This window comes from Anomaloglossus baeobatrachus, chromosome 12, assembly GCF_048569485.1.
Source record: "Anomaloglossus baeobatrachus isolate aAnoBae1 chromosome 12, aAnoBae1.hap1, whole genome shotgun sequence".
Lineage (NCBI taxonomy): Eukaryota > Metazoa > Chordata > Amphibia > Anura > Aromobatidae > Anomaloglossus > Anomaloglossus baeobatrachus.
The window spans coordinates 25,341,552-25,353,812 of record NC_134364.1 but is presented as its reverse complement, the minus strand read 5'-3'; the positions used below and the strand labels follow the sequence as shown (position 1 = coordinate 25,353,812).

Genomic DNA, 12,261 nt, shown 5'->3' with positions numbered 1-12,261 from the left:
TCACAATAGGGGATGTCACAGCTCACCTCCTCCACCTCTTGTCCAATAACTGATAACACCTCTATATGCAGTAAGTAATAGAAATATCCTCAGATCTTGGATCTTATCCTTGGAAGTTGTAAACTCTAAAGTTCCAGAGACGGTGCGTACTTTATATATCTGCGGCCAGCTGTCACTTTCTCCTGGAGATTTCGGTATCTGACCTCCCTTCTATGTCTGCATCGGTGCTTTCCTGTATACAGAATCCCAATGAGAACACGCGGATGGAAATTGTTTCAGCTTTGGATGTGAATGGAGAAGAAATTAGAACAATATATAAAGTATCTGTAGCGTCTGTATGTCGCAGTGTTAGTTCTGTTTGTTTGTAGATTTGTGGTTAATTCTCCAACATGTTTGGAACAAACTCTCGGCCGAGTTCTTTAAAAAAAAAAAAATGTGCAAATGAAAAATGAACTGGGAAGAAATGATGGCGGTCACCAAATATTGATGGGACTTAGATAACACTTTTGTATCACACGTGAACATCAGATGGTGCCAAAACCAAAGCCCCCAAAGCCTGGTGAGCATTTGTATATAGACAGACCCCCAGAGTATGGGAAAAAAGACCATAACACCTCCCTGATTCTGACCCCCCACCTCCTGGTGATTGGGCTGCTTTGCCGTACCCCCCTTTTCCGCCCCTGGTGAAACTAAAATGAATATCATCTTTCCATAAAATGCCAGTCAGACAAGATAAGGTGTCACATACGCACTTTATTCTTTCAGGATTATTAGAATCATCTTGGCAGCAAAGGGCAAGAACTCTGCACCCAACACATTCACGATGGGTACAACAAAGATGGACGCCCCAGACAAAAAGTTATAGTAAAAAACACAAACTACAAATAAAATCACAATAATAAAGATCAACACTGGATCACAAGCTTTTGAGAGATCACTTCATACCAAAAATGGGGGCTCTCTGGTCCATGAGCTGAATGTGGAACTGTAGCTCAGCGCCAAGTAAAAAGGGCTGAGATACAATACCGTACACGGGATACAAAAGTGGCTTTTTTTGGCATTTTTAGGATTTTTCCTATGGCAGGACTTTATATGCTCAGGCAGGCTCATGTAATATGGGTGGCAAAAGGAGATACAGCGCATGGTTGCTTAATACTGGTGGCAACCTACTTTATTATCTTCATACACACGGCTAAAAAATTTACAACACTGTACAAAACACAAATCCTGGACCTTCTGGCCACTATCAAGACATTATTCATAGAGTTGAGCAAAAAGATTTGCAGTACCCTGGTCATGGGGCCCTTTGGTGGTCATGTGCCCCCAGACCAAAGCCATGTGAACCTCATCCTGCCTAGGGGCATCTCCGGTGCCTCTTCTGGTTAGTAGGAGGAGCACAACATTTGGTGCGCCAGTGCCCTTCGGTGGTCATGTGCCACCAGACCAAAGTCATGTGAACTTCCTCCTACCTAGGAGCATCTCTGGTGCCTCTTCTGGTTAGTAGGAGAAGGACAACATTTGGTGTGCTCGTGCCATTTGGTGGTCTTGTGCAACCAGACCAAAGCCATGTGAACTTCATCCTACCTAGGAGCATCTCTGGTGCGTCTTCTGGTTAGTAGGAGGAGCACAACATTTGGTGTGCCAGTGCCCTTCGGTGGTCATGTGCCACCAGACCAGAGCCATGTGAACCTCCTCCTACTTAGGGGCATCTCCGATGCCTTTTCTGGTTAGTAGGAGGACAACATTTGGTGTGCCCGTGCCCAGAATCCTAATCAGAAGAGGTGCCGAGGTTGTCGGCAGGCAGGAGGATGGTCACTTGCTACCGGCTACCAAACTGTTTTGCTCAACTGCAATCATTCAGTTTTCCTCTCCTATCAAGCTTCAAGTCAAGACCCCAGCAGCTCAAATTAAGCACAGTCCATATCAGTTGATGAGGGTGATGGTAGCACCTTTGGGTTTTGGCACGGCTTGTACTTTTACAGACTGGGAGGCATTCAATGAGTAAAGTCCACCTTTTCAAAAGGGTCTCCTCACTTGGCAGCCCAAGACCAGGACTTTCTGTATCCTGAGGACATCTTCTCTACTCTTCAACTCCAGCTAAATATATCTCATAAAATACTTTATTTTTTAATCAAGTATTTTTGTAGATGCACGGCTACACCAAAGTATATAATAGATGCAGCAACATTGGTAATGGAGACATATCACTGCAGGTCTAGTACACCAAAATCCGTCCTCTGATGTCAGGAGGTGCCAACGTTGAGGTTTATGAGATGGAACTGTATAAAGAGAATGAAGTGGTGGACTCTTAGACAAAATCAGAATTTGCCCCCATTTTGGTGACCAGTCTAGCCACCAAGTATGGAACGTTCTGGTGTTTGATTTCCCTCTATCTCCTTTCTACATCTTATTCTTCCCATCATTGCCAACAATGTTGTCTTTTTCTGATGTTAAGAGGCTTTCACAGTTTTTATTGTAATAAATAGCAAAGGACTTAGGTTAACCAGATCTTGGCCATCTTTTTCAGGGGCCTAAATGTGAGTGGCCTCCAAGGTATGCTCCCCTTTGCTTCAGGTTCCCCAAATAAAGGATGGTGGCAGTCCATAAAGCACACCTTGATGGGATGTAACGTTCACAAAGAAATCCCTTGTGTTTGAGCCTCAAGTATAAAGCCAACAGCGACAAATCACAGAGCAGTGTTGAAGAGAATGGGACTCTGTACAGGAGTAAGAGTTGGGTTCTACCAAGTGAAGGAACCTCCGAAATACCAACCCCCTGGCATCATCAGAAATGGTTCAGAATAGATTTAGGTGACATTGTCTATGAAGATCAGTAAGAAAGTTAGAGCGGTGGGCTGGGTGATGTTCCCACTTTGAAGGTCCCATTGCCCAGACTGGCAGAGTTATGAGTACTTGTGGATCCTTGATCCGAATTGGTCCCCTGGTGAAAGCTATGATAGCATATTTAAACTTATCTACATCCTCAATAAGATTTTAGTACAATCATTCAAAGTCCTCAAATAAATATTGATCTATTGCAATTGTTGATTCAACCAATTGATTTCTTCTTGGCGTACGAAATCTGTGTTGAATTGCTTTCATCGAGCCCGAACGATGACTTTCTCCTGTTGGTTCCTCTACGTAGAAGCATTCTGTAAACCTCTATGGCTTTTTGCCTAAAGTGGTTTCCAACCATGATGTACATGATGGGATTGATACAGCTGTTACTGAACCCAATGTATGTAGAGATTTGGTTAAAAATATGATTTACCGATTCCACTTCACATGACGAAAACACATTGAAACGTTCCAATGTGTTAATAAAGGTAGAAATATGGAAGGGGAGCCAGCACACTATGAAGACCAAGAGAACGGCCAACACCAGCCAAGTGGCCTTTTTTTCATTATTGACTTCCTTGAAATGTTGCATTGCGTTGTTCCTCAAAACGGAAATAATGTGAAATGTACAGAAGGCAATAACGAACAGAGGCACCAAGAAGCCAAGGATATTCAGGATCATATTTGTGAAAATTTTCCAGTTTTCAAATGGTGGGAATATTAAACAGGCAGTGGTATTAAGGGGTTCGAAGAACTGCACTTTTCGGAAGATCACTGAGGGCAAGCTTAACACAAATGCAAACATCCAGATGATGACACAGTTCACCTTGGCCCACCATGGTCTTCTCATCCGACCAACAGACATGGTCTTCACCAAAGCCAGATATCGGTCAATACTGACCATCATCAGAAAGTAGATGCTGCTATAGAGGTTGAGTTGAATCAAGCCATTGACAGCCACACACATGAAACTTCCAAACGGCCAGTAGTACCTATTGGCGATGTATATAGCCCAGAAGGGTAAGCCACTGACAAAAATCAGATCGGCAGCAGCCATGTTTCCCAGGTAGATCTCTGCCACTGTGCAGCGGCTCTTATGAAGGATAAAGACCAAAATGGCAAACAAGTTTAATATGAAGCCTACAACGAAGATGAACCACATGTAGATGGGTTGGTAGGTGAAGAGCCAGTCGAACTTAGCCATGTCTATGCAGTAATTTCCTGGAGGGGCGTTGGTATTAGCGGACATGTTTAAGTTGGGTTGTTCGGTCATCATCTTTGATTCGGTACACTTGAACTCCTGTTGGAAACACAAAGAAATCTTTTTTTAATTGTTTTGCCCAATATAGTTATCATTACATAACCAGGAATGTAAAATCAAAGTGCATGTATGATATGGGAGATGGGAGAAATCCAAAAAGGACTATGGACAAAAGATTTGAGGTGGAAAGAACTGTGGAAAATAGAGAAGGGATTGTGCCCACATTCGTCTACTAATGTCTTCTATTCTCTTACACTATGAAGAAAGGCTAGTGACACAAAAAATGTGCAGGTTTCTGATCATGAATGTCACCAAAAGCCAAAGACAGCCACAAGTTGGAGACCACCATAAAGGATTCTGAACTTGCCTCTTCCAAGGCAGGAAGATTGGCTATTTGTAACCTCAGTTATAGCGCAACTCTTGGCTAGGTCTCCAAAGCTTGCCCAACATGCCCAATAGTGGTAAATGGTCAACCCTGCATCTCTATGGACTATCTGAGGGGCTCAACGCAATCATACATTGAACACCCCCTCCATTCTGAACTCTCCTCTTCCAAGGCAGGATGATTGACTTTTTGTAATCTCAGTTATAGCTCAACTCTTGACTAGGTCTCCAAAGCTTGTCCAAAGCGCCCAATAGTGGTAAATGGTCAACCCTGCATCTCTCTGGACCATCTCAGAGGCTCAATGCAACCATACCATATGTTGGCCAACGGGAACCCTCAAAAATCCAGTAATGAAAATACTGGAGATACTGCAGCCACGTCTTAAGGGTGCTTTACACGCTGCGAAATCGCTAACGATATATCGTCGGGGTCACGGTGTTTGTGACGCACATCCGGCCTTGTTAGCGACATCGCAGCATGTGACAGCTAGAAGCGACGATCAACGTTCGCAAAAACATCAAAAATCGTTGATACGTCGCTCCTTTTCATAATATCGTTGGTGGTGCATGCCACTGGTTGTTCGTCGTTCCTGCGGCATCACACATCGCTATGTGTGACACCACAGGAACGACGAACATCTCCTAACCTGCGTCCATCGGCAATGAGGAAGGAAGAAGGTGGACGGGATATTCCGCCCGCTCATCTCCGCCCCTCCGCTTCTATTGGACGGCTGCCGTGTGACGTCGCTGTGACGCCGCACAAACCGCCCCCCTTAGAAAGGAGGCGGTTCGCCGGCCACAGCGACATCACAGGGAAGGTAAGTCCATGTGACGGGTGTAAGCGATGTTGTGCGCCACGGGCAGCGATTTGCCCGTGACGCACAACCGATGGGGGCGGGTACGCTCGCTAGCGATATCGATTGCGATATTGCAGCGTGTAAAGTGTCCTTTACTACTTATACTACACAGCACTAGTCTAAGGGGGCTCCCTGTGTTCCTCAGTTCCCTCGTCTTCTCGGTACTCTACTTTTTTTTGTGTGTTTCCCATAAGTCATTTGGAACAACTAATTCATGCACCCAACATGGGCACCTTTGCGGATACTGGCGCACGTGGGCAATGGGCATAGCTGACATGGACTAGAAGACTATGGTACTTTTCTGATATGGGATCTCTAGACAACCTTAAAAATTGGCTTGTATTAGACCCTGTTTTGGTCCACAGCCAAGGGTCTAGTTTCCAAATGTTTGGCATAATCTCTAAATACTGAGCCAATAAGAAATTTAGGGGGAAACGTAAATATTCACCCAGATCCCAAGTGGGATTTGAGCCACCCAACACAACACTGAACCTCGGAGATAAAACCCTAGTAACTCAACATCTCCAGGTATTAGCTGTTAATACAGGAGATAAATGTCCAGTCGTGTGGGAGGAAATGAAACATTCCCATGATGTGCAGCTGCTCGGCCTCATTACCCAAAGCTTAGTAGTGTGGAAATTATAATTGGAGCGAAGCAGGTCGAGGCGGCTCAGGAGAATCCTGCGGAGGCCGGTACCCGCCATGGCACGGTGGGAAACGCAGAACGTGTACTGACCTAAGGATGAGGAATGATATTGTTATACTAGGATAAGATTGTTAGTGTCATGCATGGGAGGTCCCACCATTGTGAAGCGCATCCACAGATCGGGCACTGCCTGTTCCCTCTCCGCTCAGGTCTCAAGCTCGTTAATTATATTAGACGACATGTCCAATTTAATTGCTGCTACTGTTATGAGAAGAACCTGAAGGGGGGTCAAGGATTAGAAAAATAAGAGAGGCTGCGGCTGACACTGGTATAGAGAGGCTGCGGATGACCCTGGTATAGAGAGGCTGCGGATGACCCTGGTATAGAGAGGCTGCGGCTGACCCTGGTATAGAGAGGCTGCGGCTGACACCGGTATAGAGAGGCTGCAGCTGACACCGGTATAGAGAGGCTGCAGCTGACACCAGTATAGAGAGGCTGCAGCTGACACCGGTATAGAGAGGCTGCGGCTGACACTGGTATAGAGAGGCTGCAGCTGACACCGGTATAGAGAAGCTGCGGCTGACCCTGGTATACAGAGGCTGCGGCTGACCCTGGTATACAGAGGCTGCGGCTGACACCGGTATAGACAGGCTGCGGATGACCCTGGTATAGAGAGGCTGCTGCTGACACCGGTATAGAGAGGCTGCGGCTGACCCTGGTATACAGAGGCTGCGGCTGACCCTGGTATACAGAGGCTGCGGCTGACCCTGGTATAGAGAGGCTGTGGATGATACTGGTATAGAGAGGCTGCGGCTGATACTGGTATAGAGAGGCTGCGGCTGACCCTGGTATACAGAGGCTGCGGCTGACCCTGGTATACAGAGGCTGCGGCTGACACCGGTATAGACAGGCTGCGGATGACCCTGGTATAGAGAGGCTGCTGCTGACACCGGTATAGAGAGGCTGCGGCTGACCCTGGTATACAGAGGCTGCGGCTGACCCTGGTATACAGAGGCTGCGGCTGACCCTGGTATAGAGAGGCTGTGGATGATACTGGTATAGAGAGGCTGCGGCTGATACTGGTATAGAGAGGCTGCGGCTGACACTGGTATACAGAGGTTGCGGCTGACACCGGTATAGAGAGACTGCGGCTGACACCGGTATAGAGAGGCTGCGGCTGACCCTGGTATACAGAGGCTGCGGCTCACCCTGGTATACAGAGGCTGCGGCTGACACTGGTATAGAGAGGCTGCGGATGACCCTGGTATAGAGAGGCTGCGGATGACCCTGGTATAGAGAGGCTGCGGCTGACCCTGGTATAGAGAGGCTGCGGCTGACCCTGGTATAGAGAGGCTGCGGCTGACACCGGTATAGAGAGGCTGCGGCTGACACCGGTATAGAGAGGCTGCGGCTGACACCGGTATAGAGAGGCTGCAGCTGACACCGGTATAGAGAGGCTGCGGCTGACACCGGTATAGAGAGGCTGCGGCTGACACCGGTATAGAGAGGCTGCGGCTGACACCGGTATAGAGAGGCTGCGGCTGACCCTGGTATACAGAGGCTGCGGCTGACCCTGGTATACAGAGGCTGCGGCTGACACCGGTATAGAGAGGCTGCGGCTGACACCGGTATAGAGAGGCTGCGGCTGACACCGGTATACAGAGGCTGCGGCTGACACCGGTATACAGAGGCTGCGGCTGACACCGGTATACAGAGGCTGCGGCTGACACTGGTATACAGAGGCTGCGGCTGACACCGGTATAGAGAGGCTGCGGCTGACACCGGTATAGAGAGGCTGCGGCTGACACCGGTATAGAGAGGCTGCGGCTGACACCGGTATAGAGAGGCTGCAGCTGACACCGGTATAGAGAGGCTGCGGCTGACACCGGTATAGAGAGGCTGCAGCTGACACCGGTATAGAGAGGCTGCGGCTGACACCGGTATAGAGAGGCTGCGGCTGACACCGGTATAGAGAGGCTGCAGCTGACACCAGTATAGAGAGGCTGCAGCTGACACCGGTATAGAGAGGCTGCGGCTGACACCGGTATAGAGAGGCTGCAGCTGACACCGGTATAGAGAGGCTGCGGCTGACACCGGTATAGAGAGGCTGCAGCTGACACCGGTATAGAGAGGCTGCAGCTGACACCGGTATAGAGAGGCTGCGGCTGACACCGGTATAGAGAGGCTGCAGCTGACACCGGTATAGAGAGGCTGCGGCTGACACCGGTATAGAGAGGCTGCGGCTGACACCGGTATAGAGAGGCTGCGGCTGACACCGGTATAGAGAGGCTGCGGCTGACACCGGTATAGAGAGGCTGTGGCTGACACCGGTATAGAGAGGCTGCGGCTGACACCGGTATAGAGAGGCTGCGGCTGACCCTGGTATACAGAGGCTGCGGCTGACCCTGGTATACAGAGGCTGCAGCTGACACCGGTATAGAGAGGCTGCGGCTGACACCGGTATAGAGAGGCTGCGGCTGACACTGGTATACAGAGGCTGCGGCTGACACTGGTATACAGAGGCTGCGGCTGACACCGGTATAGAGAGGCTGCGGCTGACACCGGTATAGAGAGGCTGCGGCTGACACTGGTATAGAGAGGCTGCGGCTGACACTGGTATAGAGAGGCTGTGGCTGACCCTGCTATAGAGAGGCTGCGGCTGACCCTGGTATACAGAGGCTGTGGCTGACCCTGGTATACAGAGGCTGCGGCTGACCCTGGTATAGAGAGGCTGCGGCTGACCCTGGTATACAGAGGCTGCGGCTGACACTGGTATACAGAGGTTGCGGGTGACACTGGTATACAGAGGCTGCGGCTGACACTGGTATACAGAGGCTGCGGGTGACACCGGTATACAGAGGCTGCAGCTGACACTGGTATAGAGACGCTGCGGGTGACCCTGGTATAGAGAGGCTGCGGCTGACACTGGTATACAGAGGCTGCGGCTGACACTGGTATACAGAGGCTGCGGCTGACACTGGTACAGAGAGGCTGCGGCTGACACCGGTATAGAGAGGCTGCGGCTGACACCGGTATCGAGAGGCTGCGGCTGACCCTGGTATACAGAGGCTGCGGCTGACCCTGGCATAGAGAGGCTGCGGCTCACCCTGGCATAGAGAGGCTGCGGCTGACCCTGGTACAGAGAGGCTGCGGCTGACACTGGTATAGAGAGGCTGCGGCTGACCCTGGTATAGAGAGGCTGTGGCTGACACTGGTATACAGAGGCTGCGGCTGACACTGGTATACAGAGGCTGCGGCTGACACTGGTACAGAGAGGCTGCGGCTGACACTGGTATACGGAGGCTGTGGGTGACACTGGTACAGAGAGGCTGCGGCTGACACCGGTATAGAGAGGCTGCGGCTGACACTGGTATAGAGAGGCTGCGGCTGACACCGGTATAGAGAGGCTGCGGTTGATACTGGTATAGAGAGGCTGCGGCTGACACTGGTATAGAGAGGCTGCGGCTGACACTGGTATAGAGAGGCTGTGGCTGACACTGGTATAGAGAGGCTGCGGCTGACACTGGTATAGAGAGGCTGTGGCTGACACTGGTATAGAGACGCTGCGGCTGACACTGGTATAGAGAGGCTGCGGCTGACACTGGTATAGAGAGGCTGCAGCTGACACCGGTATAGAGAGGCTGTGGCTGACACTGGTATAGAGACGCTGCGGCTGACACTGGTATAGAGAGGCTGTGGCTGACACTGGTATAGAGACGCTGCGGCTGACACTGGTATAGAGACGCTGCGGCTGACACTGGTATAGAGAGGCTGCGGCTGACACTGGTATAGAGAGGCTGCGGCTGACACTGGTATAGAGAGGCTGCGGCTGACACCTGTTCAGGGATGATAACTATATAGGGACTTTACATCTCCGCTCTGTATGACGGGTTATGGGGCTGCTGGCATTATTATGGCGGCACCAGTCTCCTTGTAGGTGTCATGTCCCAATTTTTCCACAGCTCCACGTCTTCTTATTACCCTGGATATGAGTGATGTACAGTGTATGCAGGGCTGTATTTTGCCTTCATGCTGCCCTAGGCTTGTTAAGTGGTCGCGCCCCTTAGTGACAACATAAAACTATGAGTTTTCGCACACGACATCTGTTTAAGGCAGATCTACTCTGTAAAACACTTGAAAAAGTATCATGAGAAACGAAGGGCACTAACGGCCCCTATGGGGATCACCACAGGCACATCAAAACAGCATGAGTATAAAATATTCCCAGCACACCGTCCCCACTTATATACTGTGACTGTCACACTGCCCCTAATAAACTACACACTGCCCTCCCTTATATTATACCCACCACACCTTCCTCAATTATGAAATATGATCTGCACACGGTCCTCACATGCATGCTGCTCCCTCCTCACAGTGTCCCATGCATGCTGCTCCCTCCTCACAATGTCGCATGCATGCTGCCCCCTCCTCACAAAGTCCCATGCATGCTGCTCCCTCCTCACAATGTCCCATGCATGCTGCTCCCTCCTCACAATGTCCCATGCATGCTGCTCCCTCCTCACAAAGTCCCATGCATGCTGCCCCCTCCTCACAATGTCCCATGCATGCTGCTCCCTCCTCACAATGTCCCATGCATGCTGCCCCCTCCTCACAATGTCCCATGCATGCTGCTCCCTCCTCACAATGTCGCATGCATGCTGCCCCCTCCTCACAATGTCCCATGCATGCTGCTCCCTCCTCACAATGTCCCATGCATGCTGCCCCCTCCTCACAGTGTCCCATGCATGCTGCTCCCTCCTCACAATGTCCCATGCATGCTGCTCCCTCCTCACAATGTCCCATGCATGCTGCTCCCTCCTCACAATGTCGCATGCATGCTGCCCCCCTCCTCACAATGTACCATGCATGCTGCTCCCTCCTCACAATGTCCCATGCATGCTGCCCCCTCCTCACAATGTCCCATGCATGCTGCTCCCTCCTCACAATGTACCATGCATTCTGCTCCCTCCTCACAATGTCCCATGCATGCTGCCCCCTCCTCACAATGACCAATGCATGCTGCTCCCTCCTCACAATGTCCCATGCATGCTGCCCCCTCCTCACAATGTCCCATGCATGCTGCCCCCTCCTTACAATGCCCCATGCATGCTGCCCCCTCCTCACAATGTCCCATGCATGCTGCCCCCTCCTCACAATGTCCCATGCATGCTGCCTCCTCCTCACAATGTCCCATGCATGCTGCTCCCTCCTCACAATGTCCCATGCATGCTGCTCCCTCCTCACAATGTCCCATGCATGCTGCCCCCTCCTCAGTGTCCCATGCATGTTGCCCCCTCCTCACAATGTCCCATGCATGCTGCCCCCTCCTCACAATGTCCCATGCATGCTTCCCCCTCCTCACAATGTCCCATGCATGCTGCTTCCTCCTCACAATGTCCCATGCATGCTGCCCCCTCCTCACAATGTCCCATGCATGCTGCCTCTCCTCACAATGACCAATGCATGCTGCTCCCTCCTCACAATGTCCCATGCATGCTGTCCCCTCCTCACAATGTCCCATGCATGCTGCCCCCTCCTTACAATGTCCCATGCATGCTGCTCCCTCCTCACAATGTCCCATGCATGCTGCTCCCTACTCACAATGTCCCATGCATGCTGCTCCCTAATCACAATGTCCCATGTATGCATGCTGCCCCCTCTTCACAATGTCCCATGCATGCTGCCTCCTCCTCACAATGTCCCATGCATGCTGCTCCCTCCTTACAATGTCCCATGCATGCTGCTCCCTCCTCACAATGTCCCATGCATGTTGCCCCCTCCTCACAATGTCCCATGCATGTTGCCCCCTCCTCACAATGCCCCATGCATGCTGCCCCCTCCTCACAATGTCCCATGCATGCTGCCCCCTTCCTCAGTGTCCCATGCATGCTTCCCCCTCCTCACAATGTCCCATGCATGCTGCCCCCTCCTCACAATGTCCCATGCATGCTGCCCCCTCCTCAGTGTCCCATGCATGTTGCCCCCTCCTCACAATGTCCCATGCATGCTGCTCCCTCCTCACAATGTCCCATGCATGCTGCCCCTCTCCATGAGCTTCTAATGCTGCCTTCCTCTTTTCCATAATGACACCTCCATGGTGCCCCACTCATCATACTAAGACCACCACACTAGCGCTTATGCTGAGACCCCCCACACACACACACACACACTACCCCCCTCTTGATATTGACTCCCCTACATTGCTCCGCTCTATACTGAGCCCACACATGCTGCCCCTTCTCCATAATGAGCTCCCAATGCTGCCCCCTCTCA

General features: G+C 50.8%; 1 protein-coding gene across 3 annotated transcripts in view; it reads right to left on the bottom strand.

Annotated features, from left to right (window-relative positions):
* Positions 1 to 743: 743 nt before the first annotated feature.
* The window catches only part of LOC142257486 (B2 bradykinin receptor-like), a 33,807-nt gene continuing 22,289 nt past the window's right edge, over positions 744 to 12,261 (bottom strand). For all 3 annotated transcript variants that reach the window (XM_075329618.1, XM_075329619.1, XM_075329617.1), the window contains one exon: positions 744 to 4,137. In XM_075329618.1, the coding sequence (XP_075185733.1) occupies positions 3,049 to 4,113 (1,065 nt within the window). In that variant the 5' untranslated portion in view covers positions 4,114 to 4,137 and the 3' untranslated portion in view covers positions 744 to 3,048. The remainder of the gene's footprint in view (positions 4,138 to 12,261) is intronic.